Consider the following 21617-nt stretch of genomic DNA (forward strand, 5'->3'; position numbering starts at 1 on the left):
CTTACTCTACAGTTAGGAGTACATATAATATAAAACATTAAAGCTTTAAATTAAGGCTTTGATTAATACAGGGTTCACTTTGTCCCACAAAATTACACAATATATGAAGAAATGAGACTTCATTAACATAAAAACAGCTGAAGAATATAAACAATAGAGCTTTAAAAAAGAGATACAACTTTAACACGGCTTCCTTTACAAAACTTAATATTTTAAATAGTTCCACTATTAAACACTATAAACAAATCTAAAATACTCAATGTTTAAGTATTCAAAGACATATATCTCAAAAGCTCTATTTTACAAGTAAAACAAACGTTTAATATCAGTTTACAATATGTTATTATTGAAGCCATTAGAGCAATAAAACATTTAGCTGAATAATTAATACAGAATACATATTTTTTTTACAGATTTTCATTTACTAGGCTATTTTAAAAACAAATTAAAAAAGCAACTACAAAACTACAGTTTAAAAAATATTAATAGCATATGTGAGCAAAATGAACACAAACTAATGTAGTCAGGCAGATGCTAGCTAGCATTACTATCCTAGCCCTGTACAGCTTGTATTTTTCAGCTGTAGAACAGACAGTTTGTGAAGGGATAGTAAACTGACCTGAATCTAAGCATGATAAGTGATGTTAAATGCTTTATTTTCTTTTTTTTTTAAAAAAGTGTAAAAATGAACTTAAACCTGCCGTTTGTTGTCTCTTCATGTCGGCTCTCTTCCTCACGCCCTGAGTGTTGAGAAGAATATGAAAAAAACCCTCCATTCCTCTGTCATTTTCAGTATAAATTATTTTCACTATTCCGTTTGCTATTTTTGGTTGCCAAATATTCAGTGCACCCCTGCAATAATCTTAACACATAAACATCAGTTAATGTAACTGTGCATAAAAGGACAGTTTCACTTTGCACTTTGATGCTTCACTGGCATCCACGTCTTTGCACACACACACACAGACACACACACACACACACACACACATACACACACACACACAGAGACACGCACACACACACAGACACGCACACACACACGCTCCTAGCTTGGCATTTGCCAGTGATGGCAACTGTTCAGAGAGTCCAACTGTTGTCCAGCCATGGCGGTGCATAAGTAAGCAGGGCGTTGAGGGAATGAGATGAAATGCCAAGGGGATTGGCCTGGCATTGTGCCTGTTGCTGTGCCAACCATAACAATGAGCAGTGCCATCCTCATACACACACACACACACACACACACATAGCTTCAGTGTTCAATTTCATTTTTTTATAATCTTCTAGTCATAGAAAACAATCCCACACACGAAGCTGTACAGTGAATGAAGTGTGTTTAGGCTGGTGGACAGTTGATTCCACATGCCTGACTCTTTTTTTTGGGTTTTGGAGAGGGTTAATCTCTCTGTGTGATGAGATTATTTCAAACAAATGAGAACGGTGGGATGAAAGAGAGACTTTTCTTTCTCTATCTGGCCACCGTCCTCTCAGCAATCCATAAAACAAACTGTCCCCGCTTCCCCAGCCGCACTTCATCAATTCATCCCTTCAATAGCAGCTTCCTCCATCTACAGGCTGAGCTGCCAGGTTTTGTCCTCTTTGTCCCTGCGCTGGACAGCTAAATGGAACCGAAGGTCTTTTCCCCCATATATTTCTTTAGCATATGCAGCAATTTAGAACACGGCTGTGCCCGCTAATGCCCGGCTGCCACTCAGACGGATTGTCCTGCCCACTTTCAGTCTTCAGCAGCATACAGCATACTCCATAGTGGGATATAAAAAAATATCAATATATACAGCTCTGGAACTGTTTAAGAAACCACTTCAGTTTTTAATCAGTTTTCTGATTTTGTTAGTTATAGGTATATGTTTCAGTATAATGAACATGTTTAATTTTCATTTAAAATTAGGAACAACATTTCACACAAATTCCAAATAAAAATATTGTAATTTAGAGCATTTATTTGCAGAAAATGAGAAATGGCTGAAATAACAAAAAAAATTGCAGAGCTTTCAGACCTCAAATAATGCAAAGAAAACAAGTTCATATTCATAAAGTTCTAAGAGTTCAGAAATCAATATTTGGTGGAATAACCTTGCCTGGTTTTTAATCACAGTTTTTATGCATCTTGACATGTTCTCCTCCAACAGTCTTACACACTGCTTTTGGATAACTTTATGCCTTTACTCCTGGTGCAAAAATTCAAGCAGTTCAGCTTGGTTTGATGGCTTGTGATCATTCATCTTCCTCTTGATTATTTTCCAGAGGTTTTCAATTTGGTAAAATCAAGGAAAAACATCATCATGAAGTGGTCTCTATTTTTTTCCCAGAGCTGTATATATGCAATTATTGTGATAATGTGTTATGAAATATTGTAATAAATTTCCAAAACTGGTTCAACTACAACTACTGGTTCGTAGTTGTAGTTAAACCATGACCGCTAGATACCAGTCTAGCATTCTGACTGTTCTATAATTGTTTTACTTTTTTACGATTTTATACATAAGATTGTGTTTTTATACTATCTTCATCTTGCTTATAGTACCACAATTTATCACTAAATTTTGAATTATACCATGTATTTTGATACATTTCCTATCACCAGATTTTTGCCAACACACAGCTTTGCTCCACAACTGCCACTCATTGGGACTCATGCCTTATATATGCTGTGATAAAAGCATTTTGGGATTTGTCAACTCTACATTATTACAATATAATCTCAGTCTAAATGAGTCAACAATTTACGATGAAAAGACAATCAGAAATAGCTCCAATGCTCCAAAAGCATCATGCTCCATTTTAGCATAATTTTTTTTTATTAAAGGTTAGAAAAAGGTACTGAATTTTCGACACCATGTATTGAAAATATATCGTGTACTATATTGTAATATCAATAATTACACTAACCCCTACTGCAGATACCTTGTATAAAGCCGACAGTATCTTGATGTATTCCATTCCAACTACAAGAGTTCTGATTAAATGCTAAACTGCGCTGCTTTTGTCCTCTTCGTCCCTGCACTGTCCAGCTAAACAGAACTGAAGGTCTTTTACATCATATGCAATTTCTTTAGCATATGCAGCGATATTGCACGTGGTTGTGCCAGCTAATGCCTTCCTGCCACTCAGAGTGATTGTCCTGCCCACGTTCAGTCATCAGCCGTACTCCACACATGCCACTCATTATGATTCATGCCCTCTGTATACTGACACACAAGCATCTGCAATCATCTGCAATGACTCGGACAGAGCATCCACTACCTCCGGTATCATCCCCTCTGGATGTAACACTACACTCCCTGGCCCTTCACACTGATGTACTGAGCCTTGAGCTCCAGGCTCAGATGTACACTCTTAAAATAAAGGTGCTTAAAATGGTTCTTTGAGGGACGCCACAAAAAAGAACCACTACTGGTTCTGTAAAGAATATAAAAATGAATATTTGGAATAGATGTTAATGTGTGGGAACCAAAAGTGGTTCTTATACACCCTCATTTAAAGAACTTTTTGTAGAACCTTCATTTTTATAGGATGTTATAGTCTATTGGAAACATTCCATCTGGAAAAGCAAACATGTTATGAATACATGTATACTCTCCTGCATACAAATGTGCAGCTTTTCCGCAATGTCTATGAAAAAAATGCTAAATCCTTTTATGGAAAAATATCCAACATGGAAGTTATAATAATATATATCACATGGTAAACTGATTTATTTCACATGAGCTGCCCATGCATATTGCAGCCGCATCAAAGCATATTTTATATTGCGCCTTCTAATGTACACACATCTGGCCCTCAGTCTATTCCAACATTTCGAAATCCAGTGGACGCTGTGGTGGCAGCTGGCTGTGATCCCAGCAGCATAATATGAAGGTTTTCATACTTTCATACATCACCTCCACGCTATAAAAGGACATAATCCGTCTGGTCCTGTCCTTCATTTGGTTTTAAGCTGGTGGTTAAGAGCAGGGTAATTCAAATGGCCTCCTCTCATGAAGCATGTCATTTAGAGGTGATGCTCTCTAATCTCCAAGCCCATAAACACAGCTGCTGGGACAGGTGCACGAGTTAGATAATAGTGGAAACTAATATCAATATCGTTGAGTACTGTGATTTTTTTATTTCCAGTGTTATAATACTATAACAGGCCATGATGAGAAGGTCATGTCTCTTCAGAGTTAATATGTCAGGGAGAAAGTGTTATTGTGGCTGGTACTGCTGAAAACTTCAGACATGTGTAAAAAAAAAAAAAGGATATTTTCACACTTTTTGTAGTTTTGGCAACCAATAAGTGAATAAGTGAAAAGACTGAATAATTTACAACAAACAATGACTAGTTTATTTAAACTCACATGTTTTAAATAGGGTTTTTATATAGAGTTTTTTAAACAGTGTCAGCTGCTGACCTTCACTAAATATTTTTTTTTATTCCCCCACAAATTGGATATTCTAAAAAATATGAGCAATCTGACACCAGGGTTGCTGTTACTTTCATTACATTTTTATTTACTCTGATTAATCTGCATTCATTTATCATGAATTTAATGGTAGGAATTACATGGATTTATATTTTAATAGCCTCCATTATTATTAGTATTTAATAATACTGTTATAGAGAAGAACAACATGCTTTTTAAGCACATTATAGAAATGTACTTAAAGTACTTAAAGAATATTGAGCTTGTATTTCAGAAAGAGCATTTTTAGTCAAACTTAGTTGAATGTAGTACGGCAAATAATATCTAAGGGCTTGTTCCCAGTTGCACTTCTCAATTTGGTTACCGTATTTTACTGACTATAGCTAACCCTCTTATAAAACACACTATCACTGGCCGTCTTTTTTATGGTCTATTTTTATACATAAGGCACATTTTAAGCGAAAATAATAAGGAACAGGGGTGACACCACGTTTCCTTTCTGATTAATTTAGCAGGGGGGAGGTGAGATCCTTCAAAAGTGTAATTCTTAAAAAATAAATAAAATCAACAAAAAAGTCAAACGAGCGCTGGATGTTAATCTACACAGATTTTCTCTCCTAAAAAATGTTCATTTCGCTGGGTAAAGCATTTCCTTTTATTTTAGAGTCAGCTTACATTTCCAATATTTTAGCGCAGTTAGCAGCAGCACTAGCCGTGGTTAGCAACAACACTAGCCACGTTCTGGTTAGTTGTTTAATTTGTAGGTTTATTTGGGCAGATGTGAAAACAGTAATCACACTCGATTGCAGAGTAAAACACATGATCCTTGAGAAGACGTGGTCCTGGTTTGGTCCCAAATGCATCGTGGAACAGTTTGTTTGTGGTGAGCACATGATCTTGATCTGACTCCACTATTACTACTAAACTTAACTGCATTATACAGATGTATTTTAACATGGTATATTACCACATAATTACTACAGTGATGAAAAAACACAAACGCTGATGTGATTATATGTTGAATTGGACAGAAATATGCACTAGTCCAGAACACAGGACCATTTTTCTGTTTTTAATTTCTTTCTGCCGCCCGAGACAGGACTGACCAATCAGCAGAGAGAACACCGTCATGTAGATTGTTCAGGTGCATTTTTGAAGCTTGAATTGTGTGAAAGCCACACAAGCCAATAGGAAAACATATTAACCTATAATAAACTCATTAATTACAACAAACAATCTAAGGTGTAGGGATGTAAAAACACCCTTCTTTCTGGCACCATCAGCGCATTATTCCAAGACCTTAACATTTTGTGATACACATTGGTTATTCAGTATTGCAATAACCTAAAATATAGTATTTATGCCCTATCGTTCATCCTAGTTACAGATCTGACTATCTGGTCACAGGCCAGGATTCCAGACACAGATTAAGCCTAGTTCGAGCCTAAAAAGGATTTTCAGTGCTGAATCACTATGTATTTAATCCAAGATTAGGCTTAATCTGTCCGAGAAGCAATTCCCCACTGTTTCAGACCACAGCAAGTTCAGAAGTGGGATAATGTCAATCACCGAACCGCCTAACACACTTCCCAGAGCCTCAACTGCTGCAAAATACCTTCATATTGAAATCCAGATCTGAGAAAATGACTTTTCAGTCTGACTTATCTGGAATATTCACAGAGTTTCACTTCTCCCACAGCAATAATCAAACTCAGTCAACCCCTCGATCCTACTGATAGGACATTATATAAACACAATTTTAGATTGCATTTCAGTGCACAGTCCCTCCCTGATGACATCGATACAAATGTAATGCAAGTGTCATATTCGCTTAGCATCGAACCCTCAATCAGACAAGCAGCCACCATACTGTCAGAGGAACTGGTTAGCGGGCCACTGACTCACAGAGACGTAATGTTAGAATCTGAAGAGGGCTGCTATGATGTATCTGTCCATAAAAATAACAGGGCTGAGATGTGAGACGTTAGCAGTCATACAGGTCCATTTAACGACCTGCTGCTTTTCCTCAGGTGAGCATTCCACACACTATTCACTGCTGGCTTGTTTAGTCCTGCTCGAGCTGTGCCTGGGGACATGCTGGCTAAATTCCACCAAAATGATCACAAACAAGGCTGAATGATTAGGAGAACATATCTAATCCCAACTTTTCTGACAAGCATTGCAACAGTGAATAAAACTGGGATTATTTAAGGAAATTTGTTCCAGTGTGTTTATGTGCATGATTCAATCATTGGCAAATTCACAAATTCATTCAGAGTGATTTGATGTGAAATGGTGCTACAGGGAGAAATTTTGATTTTCTGTAACAATAGTTTTAGGCTAAATCCTTTTTAAAGTAATTATAAAACAGAAGTATAACCATGTTTGCAATATTATTCTGCAGCAGCTCCTGCTGTATGAGTGTTTTTATCTTAGTAAAATAGAAAAACAAGAAAAGAGAGGAATGGAATTGTGCAAACACTCGTCCCCCAGACGAGCCCAGAATCGGTCCTGGGTACAGAACCATTTATTCAACACAAGGGATAGAATTCCCTAAAACTCTGGATACGAGGTAAAAATAACCTTTAAGAGCAGTAACTATAGCCCTTTAAAATAAAACTGTAGTTTGAAGGATATTTTTAATGCACACTGAATTGAACCTATTTAAAAACCCAGACATGCAAATCGGGAAATCGTCAGAATCTTGAAAAATACTGTCATATATATTTTTGATCATACTACCCAGCACTATGTGTAGCCTATAATTATGTTTACATGTCTACAGCCTATATCAGCTTCACGACATAGTGAAAAAGTACATATTAAATTATATATTTAATGTGAAATGTCAAAATCAAAATAAAATAAGGAGCATAATAAAATTGCAATATTTACAATAAAAGCACAAGTTGCCTTCATATCATAGTAAGATTGCAGAATTATGAATTATGTATTTGGTGTGGAATGGCATTTTTAAAAAGAAGGTGCATAAATAATGCTTTACGTTAAAAGCTTTATCTGGCTTCAACTATTAATAACTACTTTTTCCTTATTAGGACACATCCTGAAGACACATAGCACAGCCATAACCTTCCAGCAACTGTCTATTCAATGTGTGAACACAGTCTTATTAGACATCATGAGACAATTAGGCCTAAACGAACATGTGAGAACACCTTTAAATCATTTAATTAGAATCAGTCCTGACAAGTCAGAGGAAACATTCGATTCATTCCCCCGTACTCAATCAATTCCTCTGCTTCTACACTGTTAGGGAAGAGTAGAGCTTGGTTTCACCTCCCTTTAACTTGACCTAATAATCCTCCGAGCACACACAGCACTCTACCCTCTAATACGCTGTATATGGACGGCTTAATTTACCTTACATGAAAGAATATGAAAGAATTTTATTCATGGCTCTGCATGTTTTAATCAAAGGTTTGTTGTTTGTAAGGTGCTGCTCACCCTTACGACGGAAGCCTCTGGCTGTCTTTCCATATCAAAGAGTAAAAGTTGTTGCTGAGACTGCAACCCCTGCTTCCCTCCTTATTAAGGAGATGTAACAATAACAATGTACTGGAGTGCTTCATGCCAAGAATCCTCCAGACTACAATGCCCAATAGATATTCACTCTGAGATTTTTATTGTGTGTCTGGGCTCTGACAGAATATTCCAACAGCCTTCAAAGACGCCACAATCAAACAAGGCCAGATGAAACAAGGTTGAATGAAGACTTTCTTTACTGAGCATTATTCTTTCTCTACAAAATATTGTGATCTCATTGTCCTTTCACTACTATGATGACATTTAATACATTGCAGTATATCAATACAGAGCCCAGAGCAAAACACTGCCACAACACCTGAATCATGCCGTAGGTTTAGGGACTTTTCTGTTTCTAGAGACATCCATGTTGATTTGCGGAAAATGGATTGCATACCCATTCATCTCATGTAGGGATGCACCAATATGGGAATTCTATGCAAATAACGATATCTGATATCTGATATTATACATTTTATAACTTATAGGGTCCTATTTTAGCGTCCTATAGCGCATCAGTCAATTATGCATCACACAGCTGGATTCAGGGCATGTTGCTGTTTCTTTGGTATTATTATGAAGGCTCAAAAAATACGCCCTGCGCAGTTTGAAATGCAAAAAAGGCATACACTAATTCTCTTAATTAATCATGGGTGTGTGCAGTGCGTCCATGTGTGCTAAGAGTGTACAGGTCGCATTGGCGCTCCAGCATGGCTAAGATAGGGCTAGGTGGTGTTGACTGTTGTCAGGGTTTTAATCAGTCAGTGGCGCACCTGTATTTCCCACAACCAAGAAGGACCAGACCACCACACCCACCAGCGCAAATAAATTCTCATACTCATAGGATTAGCTTAAACTCCCTAGATCTATGAACAATAGAACCTAGAATCTATTGAACCTAATAAAAATACCTAAATCAATTATTTTAAAGCAGCATGGCCAGTGTCAGCACAATGCAGTAGTGTGAACAGCGTTGCTTGGTCTTTTCTGTTATACTATAAATATGTTAGCATTTATCAGTTTAAAATATCTACACATTGGTCGATGCAGATGATTCTAAAAAGGCAACTGTCATCCTATATCTATATATTTCCTAAATTAAAATCATGCTTCCCTATTTTTTTGTGGACATTGTTCATGGTTTTCTGGAAAATACTCGCAAAACTGTCTTCAATCCTCAAGATGAGCTTGATTAAGAACACAGCTGTCAGCTATAGAAACAGTGCTCTGGTTCAAAAACTCTGCAACAGCAGAAAATGCTAGACTTTTTTTTGTTTTTAAGACAAGACTTCATCAAAAAATGCACAGTTGTCTGATCCAAGCTCAATTTTTCACTTCTGCCTTTAAAAATAGCTCTTAAATTTAAAGCAAACATGACCGTTCAAACCCACAACGTGCAAGAGAATCAGCCTTGTTTTAAAACTAGAACCCGGCAGGAAGGTAGAGCTATCAAAGAAAATAAATAATGATAAATTGACTAAAGGGTGGCTGACAGAAAGACAATATATAGACTACATCTGTAATTCTGTACACAGTAGACCTAAAAGTTAAATAGGTGAAGCTTATAAGCTTTAACGGCCTGTGAGTGTAAGTACAAGCGGATGATAAATGTGTGTAATAGCAGGGCAGCTTGATATATGGTCTAATTTGTTGTTCTTATCTTATTCATTGTAAAAAAAAAACACAATAAATAAACATGTTTCATGTGGTGAACACTATATTAAAACATTTAAATTATTCAACTGTGTGATCTCTACATATTTGTATATATTGACATGTGATCTCCATTTGAACAGTATTAAAATAGGTAATAGAAATATGAAAAACATAAACCTGAATAAAAATAATTACAAAAATGATTTGTCAGTAATAAACTAAAACACACTAAACCTTAAAGCTGTTTTCCCCCCTTTGGCTAAAATGTTATCAATTTGACATTTCCTGTAGCTCCAATTTGACATTTCCTGTCTTCCACTCTCTTCAATTTAACCTCAACTATAATAATGTATTTTTTCCCATTCTTTCAAGCAGAATTCTTTCAGTTGTGTGATGTTTGAGGGGTTTCTTGTATGTCAGGGGTCTCAAACCTTATCTGTAAAGGATTGGTGTGACTTTCCATCTCCATGCTTCACAGTTGATAAGACGTTTTGTGTTATGCATAATTATAGGCATTTTAAGTTGTAGAACAAAAACTCTTACAAGAAAGGTGTACTTCTATTAGTGACATCCTACATACAGTACAATTCTTTAGGCTTATGTGTCTAGTTAAACAACATTAATCTCTCAGAACTGTTCACATGAATATCACATGTCCATATGCTTAAATATGTTAAAAAAGAGAATCGTGGCCATGGGGCGTCCTATTTATTTCACATGACTATACAATACAAACAAGAATGCAAATGAAGTGCTTATCTCTGCACTCACATTTACAAAGCACACTAGACCAACCCAACAGCAGCTGGAACCAAGTGCACTTAAAGAGCATTAGAACGGGACTGAAAAATCACTCTTTGCCCCAATAAAGACAGAAGTGCCGACTTCACCTTAAAGCAGTTGATCTACTTGAACAGACCCCTCAGTCCTGCCGAGTTACTCCGCCACGCTCGACAGTGAGGAGCTGGCTGATCTGAGCCTTTTTCTGTATTCTGAATATATGAGTAATGTCTTGGAGTAACGCGAGGATGTGGAACTGGCTGTTAAATCATTAAACTGGAGCAGCAGCGGTGTATGCCAGGGGCTGCAATTAAGGAGCGATTTTTTAATAGAGACCTCCACCCCCACGACTGCCCACCTTGGAAACCTTCTTCACTCGATCAGTAGAGAGATATCCTCCCCTTTTCCACTGCCTAACTACCCAGCCTGCACCATTTATTTTCATATTTTCATCTTTTTCTGCAGTGCAGCCTGCAGCTGCGTCCCTCGGTGAGGTGCAGAATATATGTATATACTGTATGCACCGATCCTTGTTTCTACACAAATTAACATTTCTTCAGCTCTACTGAACATATAGGAGCTCTTTGTAGTTCTATAATTACAGACTGTAGTCTTAAATCCATTTTTCTGCATACTTTATTTTACTTTATGTTCACCCTGTTCTTCAACAGGACCAAAACAGAGCACAGCAGTGCTGCTGGAGTTTTTAAACACTGGGTTTAATCACTCACTGTCCTCCACACTATTAGACACTCCTACCTATAGCTGCTCCACCTTGTAGATGTAAAGTCAGAGACACAATGCTTATCAGTTTCTGATGAGCTGATGTATCAGAACCGAGTCACTGCGCTTGTAAAAGGTGTTGGGGCATAACTAGTGATAGGGGAGTCCTAATGAGTGGGTTGGCTAATTGGCCTTGTAAATTGGGTAGAAAATGGAATAAAAATCAATATTAGTCAATATATATATATATATTTTTTTTTTTTTAATGGACCAATAGAAGCGCTTCTAAATGACTTGGATAAATGAATCTTTATACACTGACTTCCATTGAAAGCTCTGAGGATTTTCTTTCTCCTGAAAAGTTGTCATTTTGGAAATACTAGCCTGAATGAAATGCTGGGGCTGGTCTGATGAGTTGGATTAGATCTAGCATGCATGATTTAAAGCCTGCTTTGATAACTCTCTGACTGGTGAGAGGCGATCCAGTCCCAGTTGTAATTATTTTGTAACATCTCACATTTCTGACGCAATGGAGGCAACTTCTAAGGCAGTTCTAGATGCGGCGCATGTAGCAATAAATAAATCCAGCTGCAGCAGATTCAGCCTGCGCCTCCTTTCAGGGCTATGAAGGATGCAACAGATACCAGATAAACATGAAGCAGTTAGTGAAGGCATTGCTGGTGTATTGTTTGTACCCATGGTGTAGACTGCTACATCATTGCCCCTTAAAAGCCGATCCTCCTGACTCTCTCTTTTTCTGCTTGTGTGTGTGTAGGCATCCCACTCGCCGCATCTATTATTTATGCACGCTGAATTACGCATGAGGCCGAAGCACGAGCAACACGCGCTCGCGAGGAGCCCCCTACCCAAACGTACATATCCAACAACTGCGGCTTCAGCGTGGGATCCGAGCCTCTGAGGAGAGAGCCAGAAGTTCACAGGCAGTTTAAAACCGCACTCTGTGTGCAGCTGCGAGATGGTGTAAGACAGGCAGGACTTGGTGAACCCGGCATCAGCATGGGACAGCTCTCAGAACTGCACACACACACACACAGCTCTGAGACATGGGTCACAGCTGCTGCTGCTGATGGAACCTTTTACACTCCCGGGTGCTCTGTTATTCCACAATTATCTAAGTCCAGTTAAATCAACACTCCGGCCAAGATGAAAATGTTATCATCGGTACATCTGTTCTGAATATGCCTAATCATCTTCATAAATGATAACAGAGTATATTTTGGAGCAGGGCTTCTCAAACTGTGGTACATATACCACTGAGGCTTCACAAAGCATGCTAATACCCCGAAATATGCTAGATGTCCTGAGAAAATGTGATGCATGCACTAAAAAAAATATTAAGAATAGAATCTATACATTTTTCACATGCAATTTCTATCACAGAAAGTGTTTAAGACCCTGTATACAAGCCCACATTTCAGTTCATCAGTCTTATTACTACAGTAGGGCTGCAACTAATGACTAATTTAGTAGTCGACTTATCTGACGATAATTTCTTCAGATTAGTCGATCAGTCACGATTATTTTTATCATGCCCTTTTTAATGGTCCTGGCAACCCTGATCTCAGTGAATGTCTCCGGTGGAACTGTAGCTCATAGTAAACTTACTCTATGCTTTTTCTATCTCTCCAAAGAGTGGTAATCATTGCAGCCCTAAAGTGCAGTACTAACATTATTAAACATTTTTAACAGTTCAATAGACCCTACAATTGAACCCTGTGGAACTCCACAATTCACAATTGTTTTTGCATAATGATTAATAGGTAAACCTGAGATGGTGACACCATAGTTCACTCACTAGTCTCAACATTTTCATACAACATTTTCAAAACAGTATCGATATTGATCAAATTACTAGTTTATATGTAAAGACTGGTGACAGAAAGCAGTTAATTTAGTGTAGTGTTTAAACGCCAGTCACTAGATAGCAGTGTTGGATCCCACCACTAGCATTGCATGTACATTTTGTAGAGGCCACATCTAGCCTACTGTTTTCAAGTGTGTGTGTGTGTGTGTGTGTGTGGCCAATCTTTCTTCTAGAGTGTAGTGTTAGGTGGTACTTGGTGGTACTTGTTCCAGAATAAGATTTTTTTTGTTGAAAGATTAGGAACCAGGATACAGGATACATCCCTAAGCTGGGTTGGACTTCTAAGAAACTACAGCTGCTCTAGGGTAAGTACTTGGAGATGGATTGTTTGTTTGTGTTTTCTGCTGGCTAGGAAATGCAGGAGGAAATAAATACAGCTTGCGGTACTGCTAGAATGCCAAATAACTTTTTGCAAACCTTTATTTACATCCCTGTTATTTTCCTCAGAATAAAACACTGTTTTTACATCTATAGAGGGCTAGTGAAAAAAAATGAAACACTCACAATGGAACATATATACATATATACTATTGTTTTATCTGTGCCCTCTTGACACAGTGTTAAGAGCTTGGAGAGACTCCTGGGTTAGCTTTTAGCGTAGCACTCTAAACACCTGCTCACTTCTTCAGCATCCCCACAAAACAAGTGGTTAACCTTTCTCTGCTTTTTTTGGTTGGCCTACCATTTGTTTTTAGCCTTTTAGCCTCTTTTAGCCACTCCTTCTGCTTCCATGCAACATTACCTGGCCTCCAGCTTCCACTCACCACATTACTCTTCCTTCTTTCTCACAGTAGTACCCACATCAAAAACTGAGCGCTAATGAGCACTAGATATTAACCTACACAGATTTCTCTGCTTTGAAAAAACATTTATATGGGTGTGTAAAGCGCTCCTGATTATTTACAGTAAGCTAAGGTTTCTAATATTATGTCTAAGAATGAGTTTCAGTGAACTTATACTAAGACTGGATGCAGCTGCATTAGCGTTAGCCAACTGTAAATGCACATAAATGCAGCCTGATAGTGCCCGGTAACCCAGGGCACTATCATTTAGCGGTTCGTCCCATGTAGCTTGTTTTAACACGGCAAACGTGCAGACTATAATCCGCTATACTCACCCCTAGCAGCAAAATACAAGCACTGCAGTTAGCGGCTAATGCTAATGCTGCTGCACCCAGCCTCAGTTCTGAAGAAACTTCAATAAAAACTCACTCTCATAACACTGTACTTCAGCAGAGTGGCTTTACTGCTCCTTAATACCTGACTGGTAGAATTCATTCATAAGACCCACCGGATTATAAGGCGCACTGTCAATTATTGAGAAAATTAAAGGATTTTAAATATGCCTTATAGTCCAAAAAATACAGTATACCACATTTTCTCTCAAATAAAGAGCTTCACAGTATGTCAGCTCCAAACATCACAAAACTAACAAACTCTCATTATTCAACTATGCCTAGAGAAAATACAGTTTTCGTGCTAGGACCCCTTTTTTACAGGAAGAAAACACCAGCAATAATAATAATGCTGACAACTGCCAACATTTTAGACACGAAAACTGCAATTACTGGAAAAGAATTGCTGATGTTGATGTTTACGCTTACATATGACATCATTACTTCACTGATTTAAATGATGTGCTGGCAGTACGCTGCAAGCTGCTTAAGTTGCCAGACATTCTCACCTTCAGTCCAAGCTGTCCCCATTTCCACAGCTATATAATCTTCCACATCTGCAGCAGCATCTTCATTTTTTGCCACTTTGTTGCACACAGCTCACGCATCAGCCTGCCACGGTGGTTTACTGTGGATCAGGAATGAAACTTTTTCCTGAAAGAGCTTCTGTAACAGTCTAGTCTAGCTAAGAACTTACAAACTATTTAGCTCCAGCAATTACAGTATAAACACCTAAGATAAGGTAATGCTGAATAACTGGTGATGTTATTATTAACTTAATTACATAATCACAATACCAAACCCTCATTATTCATCTATGCCAAGAAAATATACTGTTTTCAATTCTAGGGCACCTTTTACACAGGAAGAAAACACCAGCATTAATAATAATGCTGACAACTGACAACATTTTAGACACAAAAACTGCAATTACTGGAAAAGAATTGCTGATGTTGATGTTTATGCTTACATATGGCATCATTACTTCACTGATTTAAATGATGTGCTTATTTTTCAGCGAGGTGCAGCTGGCAGTACGCTGCAAACTGCTGAAGTTGCCAGTCATTCTCACCTTCAGACCAAGCTGTCCCTGTTTCCACAACTATATAATCTTCCCCATCAGCAGCAGCATCTTCCTTTTTTGCCACTTTGTTGCACACAGCTCACGCATCAGCCTGCCACAGCGATTTACTGTGGATCAGGCCTGAAACAGAAAAAGCCTGAAAAAGCTTCGGTAACAGTCTAGTCTAGTTATGAACTTACAAACTTTTTATCCCCATCAATTATGAACGTTTAAGCCGTGGTACTGCTGAAAAACTGGTGACCTTTCCATTAACATAATTGGCTTTTGTTCGTGCTAACAGTTTCCGTTCTCCATAGCAACATTCCATTTATCATTTCCATGGTAATAACACCCTTGATGTAGCATTCCTTGGCAACAGCCATATGACTTTTCCATTGCTAACAGTTCTTTTCTACGTCTCCATAGTAACAAGTCTCTTTTTCCACCATCAAAAACACACACCTCTAGCCGGGCCGAAGGCAAGCCCTATGGTTAACTGGAGCAGGTCCGACACGCTTCACATGCACCAAACCACACTGGCCAGAATGGCAGGTCAGGAATGAAGAGCAGCAACACAAAGCAGAGGCTAATTATAAGCTAACACAAGGTAACGTAACATGAAATAAGCACAAAGTCGTGACAGAGACGGATAAAGATTTATGAGCGTTCACAGTAAAACACAAAACTTTCAACACTGTTCAGTCAGTTACACTAAGAACAATACAGGCTAAATTAACTCTTTGGGGGGCTTTTCTGTGTTGCATAAATAGCTGCCACTGAGACTTCAGTGTAGTTGTATCTGCGCAGCTGAGTAATAAGGCTATGTTCAAGCAGCAAGTAAAAGAGGCCCGAATCAGATTTTTTTTTGTATGTGACACAGATGTGCCATTGCTTTGGCAGTGGGGATGGCCCAAAATATGCTAAATTTCCAACATGTGATATTAAAATCCAATAAATATCTGATTCCTAGCAATGCATCTCTGAACAGCCAAATCAGATGCATCTCTTCTCAACATGCAACTCCTACATCAAAGAGAAGCACGCAAAAACATAATTGAGAAGACCTGAGTAGACAGGAAAACAGATAAAAGTGGTGAGTCAGGGTTTCAGATTCAGAATGGTGAGGTAACAGACCTCAATAGACCTAAATATTTTGGGTGATATCTCTGAAACCGAAACTTAATATTAAGCGATGCAGTTTTGTACAAGCATGTCATTCCCACAACTTAAACTCTTCAGACAAATGTTGGATATGGGTCACATTAAAAGGACTGGGTAAACAGTCTAAAATACATATTGGATTTGGTGCAAAAATCAAATTTGGGCTGCTTTCATCTGCTGTGTGAACATATCCCAAAAATTGACTCTCTTTGTTCAGCTTTTCTGGAGCAGATCAGTGATTCGCACTGCTACTCCGTGGGGACTCCATGCACATGTGCCTTACCTGCTCTAGCACACCTGATTCAACTCATCGGGCAAGCCTCTTCATGCGCTGACTCAGCTGTGGTAGAGCTGGGAGGAACACAGGGCTGTGCAGCCAATGGGGTCCCCAAGGCTGAGAGCGAGAACTACTGGAGTGGAGATTCCAATGATATATTACACAGCTTACAGTCACTGCAGGGAGGGGAGGGGGGACCTCCTTTTCCATCATAGCTGCACCTGTAGTTACAGCTGTGTCTAAATATGTCTCCCAAACCTGTACATCTGCACATTCCCCTGTCCTGCTGAAACTATGGTATTTATACATGTCGGTGGGCAATGGGAAAACTATTTAATTTGGCTATTTTACTAAGATCATTCTTTTGTGAACACTTTAGTGTACAGTGAATTACAGTTTAATGTCAATATTATTATCGTGTAGTAGGTAACAATACTACCTCTACCATAGCAGACTAAAGTCTGATTCCATGGGTAGACTAGCTCATCATGCTAAACCAATAAGAACATTCACCTACCTGTGTAGCATGAATCAAAATCAAGTCAACAATAAAAAACTCTCAGACAATAAATACTGAGTATTAACAATTAAATGCTTCAATCTAAAGGCCTAGAGGTTGCATACTAACTCTAGTTAAACTTAGGGTGTTTCTTTTTTTATTGAGTGCTTTCTGCCATGAACATCAAGCCTTTAACAATCTTACAGTCAGTGACTTGGGAATTAAAATTTCTGGATAGTTTAACAGGTTTATTTTACTTATGAACATATATATGATGTATATGTGTATTTTTTTATATTGTGATTTATTTAAACAATCGCAATATAGCACCTTGCATACAGTACCATAATATACTGTGATACATTCCAACGAAACCTTTGTATAATGACAGGTAAAGTATCTTGAACGTAAGTTCTTGCCAACACACAGCCTTACTGCTTTGACCAGAAGCAATAATCAAACATCCTGCCCTGCTAGCTCACACAGTGCAAAATTGGGCAAGCTTTATACAATTTGTGTTGAAGCATCATCTAGCCTATTGCTTGTGTGTGGCACATGTTTCTGTGGTACTTCAATTTTTTTGTTTGATCATTGGTGGTACATGCATGGTCCAAAAGGTTATTTGATATTTGTTGCTCTTAAGTGAGATTTCTCTGTTTAAAGACTAGGAACCAATATACAGGCTACATCATAAAGGTGAGTGGGAAGATGATGTTATAGAGAAAGTCCACAAAACAGTGGGATTTCTTCCAAAGTTGAGCAATGTCAATTAGCAGAAATGTTCCTCTGCTTACCACCCATTGAAGAGTCCCCAAAATTGTACTTAATTTATCGAGCTAATCCGAATCATTTTTTGCCTCTGTAGTATGTTCTTGAAACCAATTTTAAAAACGTCCATGTTCAGTCATATCACCAAGATTATTTTTATCACAAAAATACCCTGAAATATTGTGATATAATAATAATAATAATAATAATAATAATAATAATAATAATAATAATATTTAGTTTAATTTACAGTCCAGAACAACCAGAACCTGCATGTAAGTTTTCATGTGTTTGCAGATAGCAGAATAGCAGAATAGTGGCACTGAAAATCAACACCTTGTGACTGGAATGTCATGAACATGCCTTTAACCCTATGATGTGCAACATGGATAAAACATCTTAATTTTCTATATCTTTGCAATAACTTAATTTATTCATTCAGTATTTAAGGTATTTCTCAATTAACGTGTGTTTGATTATAGTACAGCCATATTTTATTTTATCCTTTTTTAACTTTTTGAATAAAAGCCCTTGTTGTATCACTACCTCTCTAATGTACAACATGGGTCAAAAATTACCCACATTCATTTTCTATGTAACTTCTTGTATGGTTGAGTGTTTCTAGTATAAATCTTAGCAATAAATGAATTCAGTCATTTAGTATTCAAGGTATTCCTCAATTAACTTGTGTTTCTTTAGCACAAATCTTAATTTTTATTCTCCTTTATAACTTTATGAAGAAGCTTTTGTGTTTTCACATCAGTTTTACACAAACGGGTCAGACACGACCCATATTTACTATTTCAGCTCAGCAGAGCTTCCGTCTCACAACAAGAAGTTAAATGAGCAATACCTTAAATTCTGAAAGATTAATTAGTTTATTGCTACCATGCATCATAGAAACACTCAGCCATACATAAAGTTACATAGAAAATGAGGGTAATTTTTTACCCATGTTGCGCATTAGAGGGGGTGTGCATATGTTGTACATCAAAGGGTTACGCATGGTGATCAGCTCTGTTGTCATATACTGCAAAACTATTAGTATATGTATTAGTATTAGCATTTCTTGCCATTCTTAACATACTCAGAGAAATACATCCCAGAAGAAAGCCAGGCTCAGCATGTTATGGTATGTTGGAAACCTTGGAGCAGTGGCAGCTTAGCAACCCTGGGTATCAAACCCACAACCATGTGATGATGTAACCCACTAGTGCTAAAACCTATAGTTAACCAAGCCACCACTGCTTTCTTACAACCACGTGGCGCCAGAACGCCCCCAAAACATCACTAAAACCCCCCACACACCCCAGAACCCCTCTTCCCTCCGCCTCCTCTCACCTGGTTTGACCGTCTTAATGCGCACGGGCTCCCTGAAGTGCCGGATGACCGCGTGCGTGTCGCGGTTGGTGAGTCCGCTCACGGGCGTGCCGTTGACCTCCAGCAGAACGTCTCCGTAGTACGGAAGCCTCCCGGCGTGGCACACGAGAACATCCAGGTTCATCTGGCCGAGGAAGGGGAACTCTCCGAGCTCGGCGCCCCCCAGGATCTCCACCACCGCGCCGAACTCCCCCACTCCTCCCCACGACACCGCGCACTCCTGCACTTTGGTGGACCAGTGCTTCTTTCTCTTCAGGGTTTTAGACATGGTGCAGGTGTTTGGTGTCAGTCTCAGCAGGCTCAGAAAGCTCAGGAGACGTGGAAGCTCCTGTAGAAGGTTACAGATTTATAGAGTCTGAGAGCTGCTTATCTGGCTAACCTAGGTTAGATAGGTTAGCTTTCCCAGTGGCTGTAGACAGGACAGCTCTTGAAGATGTTAGTTAGCTGCTTGTTTGGAGGAGGTGGATGCATGCCATCAAGCAGCACCAGCAACAGCATGAGGACCTCATCATTAAGCTTATATTTTCTTCTGTACACAAAAAATAAGCTCAGAAGTCACAAACGACGAGAAAAAGCCGAAAAAGCCTCTGAAACCTGGAGATACTGACTTGTAACTCGGGTTTTCAGTGAAGCACACTCCAAAACAAGACGGTCTGTTGAGTCAGGGACGTGCTGTGGTTAAATATGGCCACTGTTTACTTACATTTTTACACAAGTTCACACAGCAGAAGCAGCAAAAACACGGGTTTCCTCAGCTCGGCAGCATCAAGTAGCCTGGTGAAGACACATGCACACACACAGAGAATGTGTGTATGAGAGAAGAGAGAGAGTGTCTGTGTGTGTGTGTGTGTCAGTGACTGTCATTTATCCATTTATTCCTTCAGACAGTCAGTGATTCGTTCAGTCCACAATTCACAATCAATCCACACAGGTCCTCATGTCCACGCGAGCTCCTGCAACAGCTACACCGCACGTAAACAAGCCAGCAGCGCCCAGCTCCGTGTTTATTATATATCCGCGGATATCAGCCAGCGCGCGCCTCGGCGAGCCCAGACCGCGAGCGCACGCACGCGCTCCGCTCAGCTCAGCTCAGCTCCTCTTCGCTCCGCGCGCCCGTCCGTGTCCGCTGTCCTCCCTCTCTAAGGCAAGCCAAATAACCCAGCCTGCCGGACAGACAGACAGATAATAAATAGATAATTAGAAGACAATACGAAGATAAATAAGAAGAGAAGCCGGGGTATTGTCCTCAAATAATTCAGCAGCTTCAACTGCTCCTCCAGCCACCGTCCGTCCGCCGCTCACATCTCCTCCTTCTACTCCTCCTCTACCACCGTCTCTCTCTCTCTCTCTCTCTCTCTCTCTCTCTTTGTCTGTGTCTATGTCTCTCTCTCTTTCTCTCTCTTTAGACCAGCTCGTGCACCACCGCTGTTGCTGCCGCCGTCGCCGTCTCGCGCACCACCGAGTCGCTCTATCGACCGTGCAGGAGAGGCGCGCGCGTGGGAAGCAGCCAATCACAGCCCGGGTAGCGCAGGCAATTAACTAATTATGTAAAACAGCGTCACTTCTGCGGGATATTGGGAGACGAGGGGAATAATAGTCAGCCCTGAGCAGAGACTGGTTCAGTGATTTATAGGAGAGTGTGGTGAGAGTGGTTTACTGTGTAAAGTGTGTGTATTATGTTTAATGGGGATTTTTATTCTTTAATTTATTATTTAATCCATTATACAGACACTCAAGACTCTACTTTTATACTTTAATTTTTATTGAAATGTTATATGTATCATTATATCTTATCCTTCTTTTGTAATTTTTGTGTATTATGTATACCTGCTACTGGATGTCCAGTACACCTCTTCTCATTCAATTTTCTTCCTTTTTATTATTTTTTTTAACATTGCTAATTTTATATTGCACACATTAAGGCTATACAAGATCACGTGGAATTATCTTTTAAACAAAAAGTGTTAAACACATCAGAATATGTTTTATACTGTAGATTAAGTATCCACATTTCTGCACAGGCACTGCACTAGTATTTTCTTAGTTGCTTCATGAGGGAATAGATTTCGTAGTGTTTTGAAGGAGTTCCTGGAGGTACTGAACAATAGTTGGCTGCTTTTCCTTCACACTGTGAAGCTCCAGCTTATACACTTATCTTTGCTTTCTTATCAAAAAAGAAAAAAGTCCTCTGTTTTGTAATTGGTTTGTGAGGAGTCATATCAATGTGATGTATGTATCCCCCTCTTTACTGTGCACATGACAATAAAACACTTAAATTTGGTGC

The 21617-nt window shown here is 38.9% G+C and overlaps 1 protein-coding gene across 2 annotated transcripts in view; it reads right to left on the bottom strand.

The window, feature by feature from the left end:
* The window catches only part of LOC103030582 (membrane-associated guanylate kinase, WW and PDZ domain-containing protein 3), a 217321-nt gene extending 196556 nt beyond the window's left edge, over window positions 1-20765 (bottom strand). Inside the window, exon 1 of one of the 2 annotated variants that reach the window (XM_049479184.1) lies at window positions 19295-20763. In XM_049479184.1, the coding sequence (XP_049335141.1) occupies window positions 19295-19601 (307 nt within the window). In that variant the 5' untranslated portion in view covers window positions 19602-20763. Of the gene's footprint in view, window positions 1-19294 lie in introns of both variants that reach the window. The other variant, XM_049479185.1, reaches the window with a different exon arrangement.
* Window positions 20766-21617: the final 852 nt, after the last annotated feature.

Source organism: Astyanax mexicanus, chromosome 5 (genome assembly GCF_023375975.1).
Source record: "Astyanax mexicanus isolate ESR-SI-001 chromosome 5, AstMex3_surface, whole genome shotgun sequence".
NCBI classification, from domain to species: domain Eukaryota; kingdom Metazoa; phylum Chordata; class Actinopteri; order Characiformes; family Acestrorhamphidae; genus Astyanax; species Astyanax mexicanus.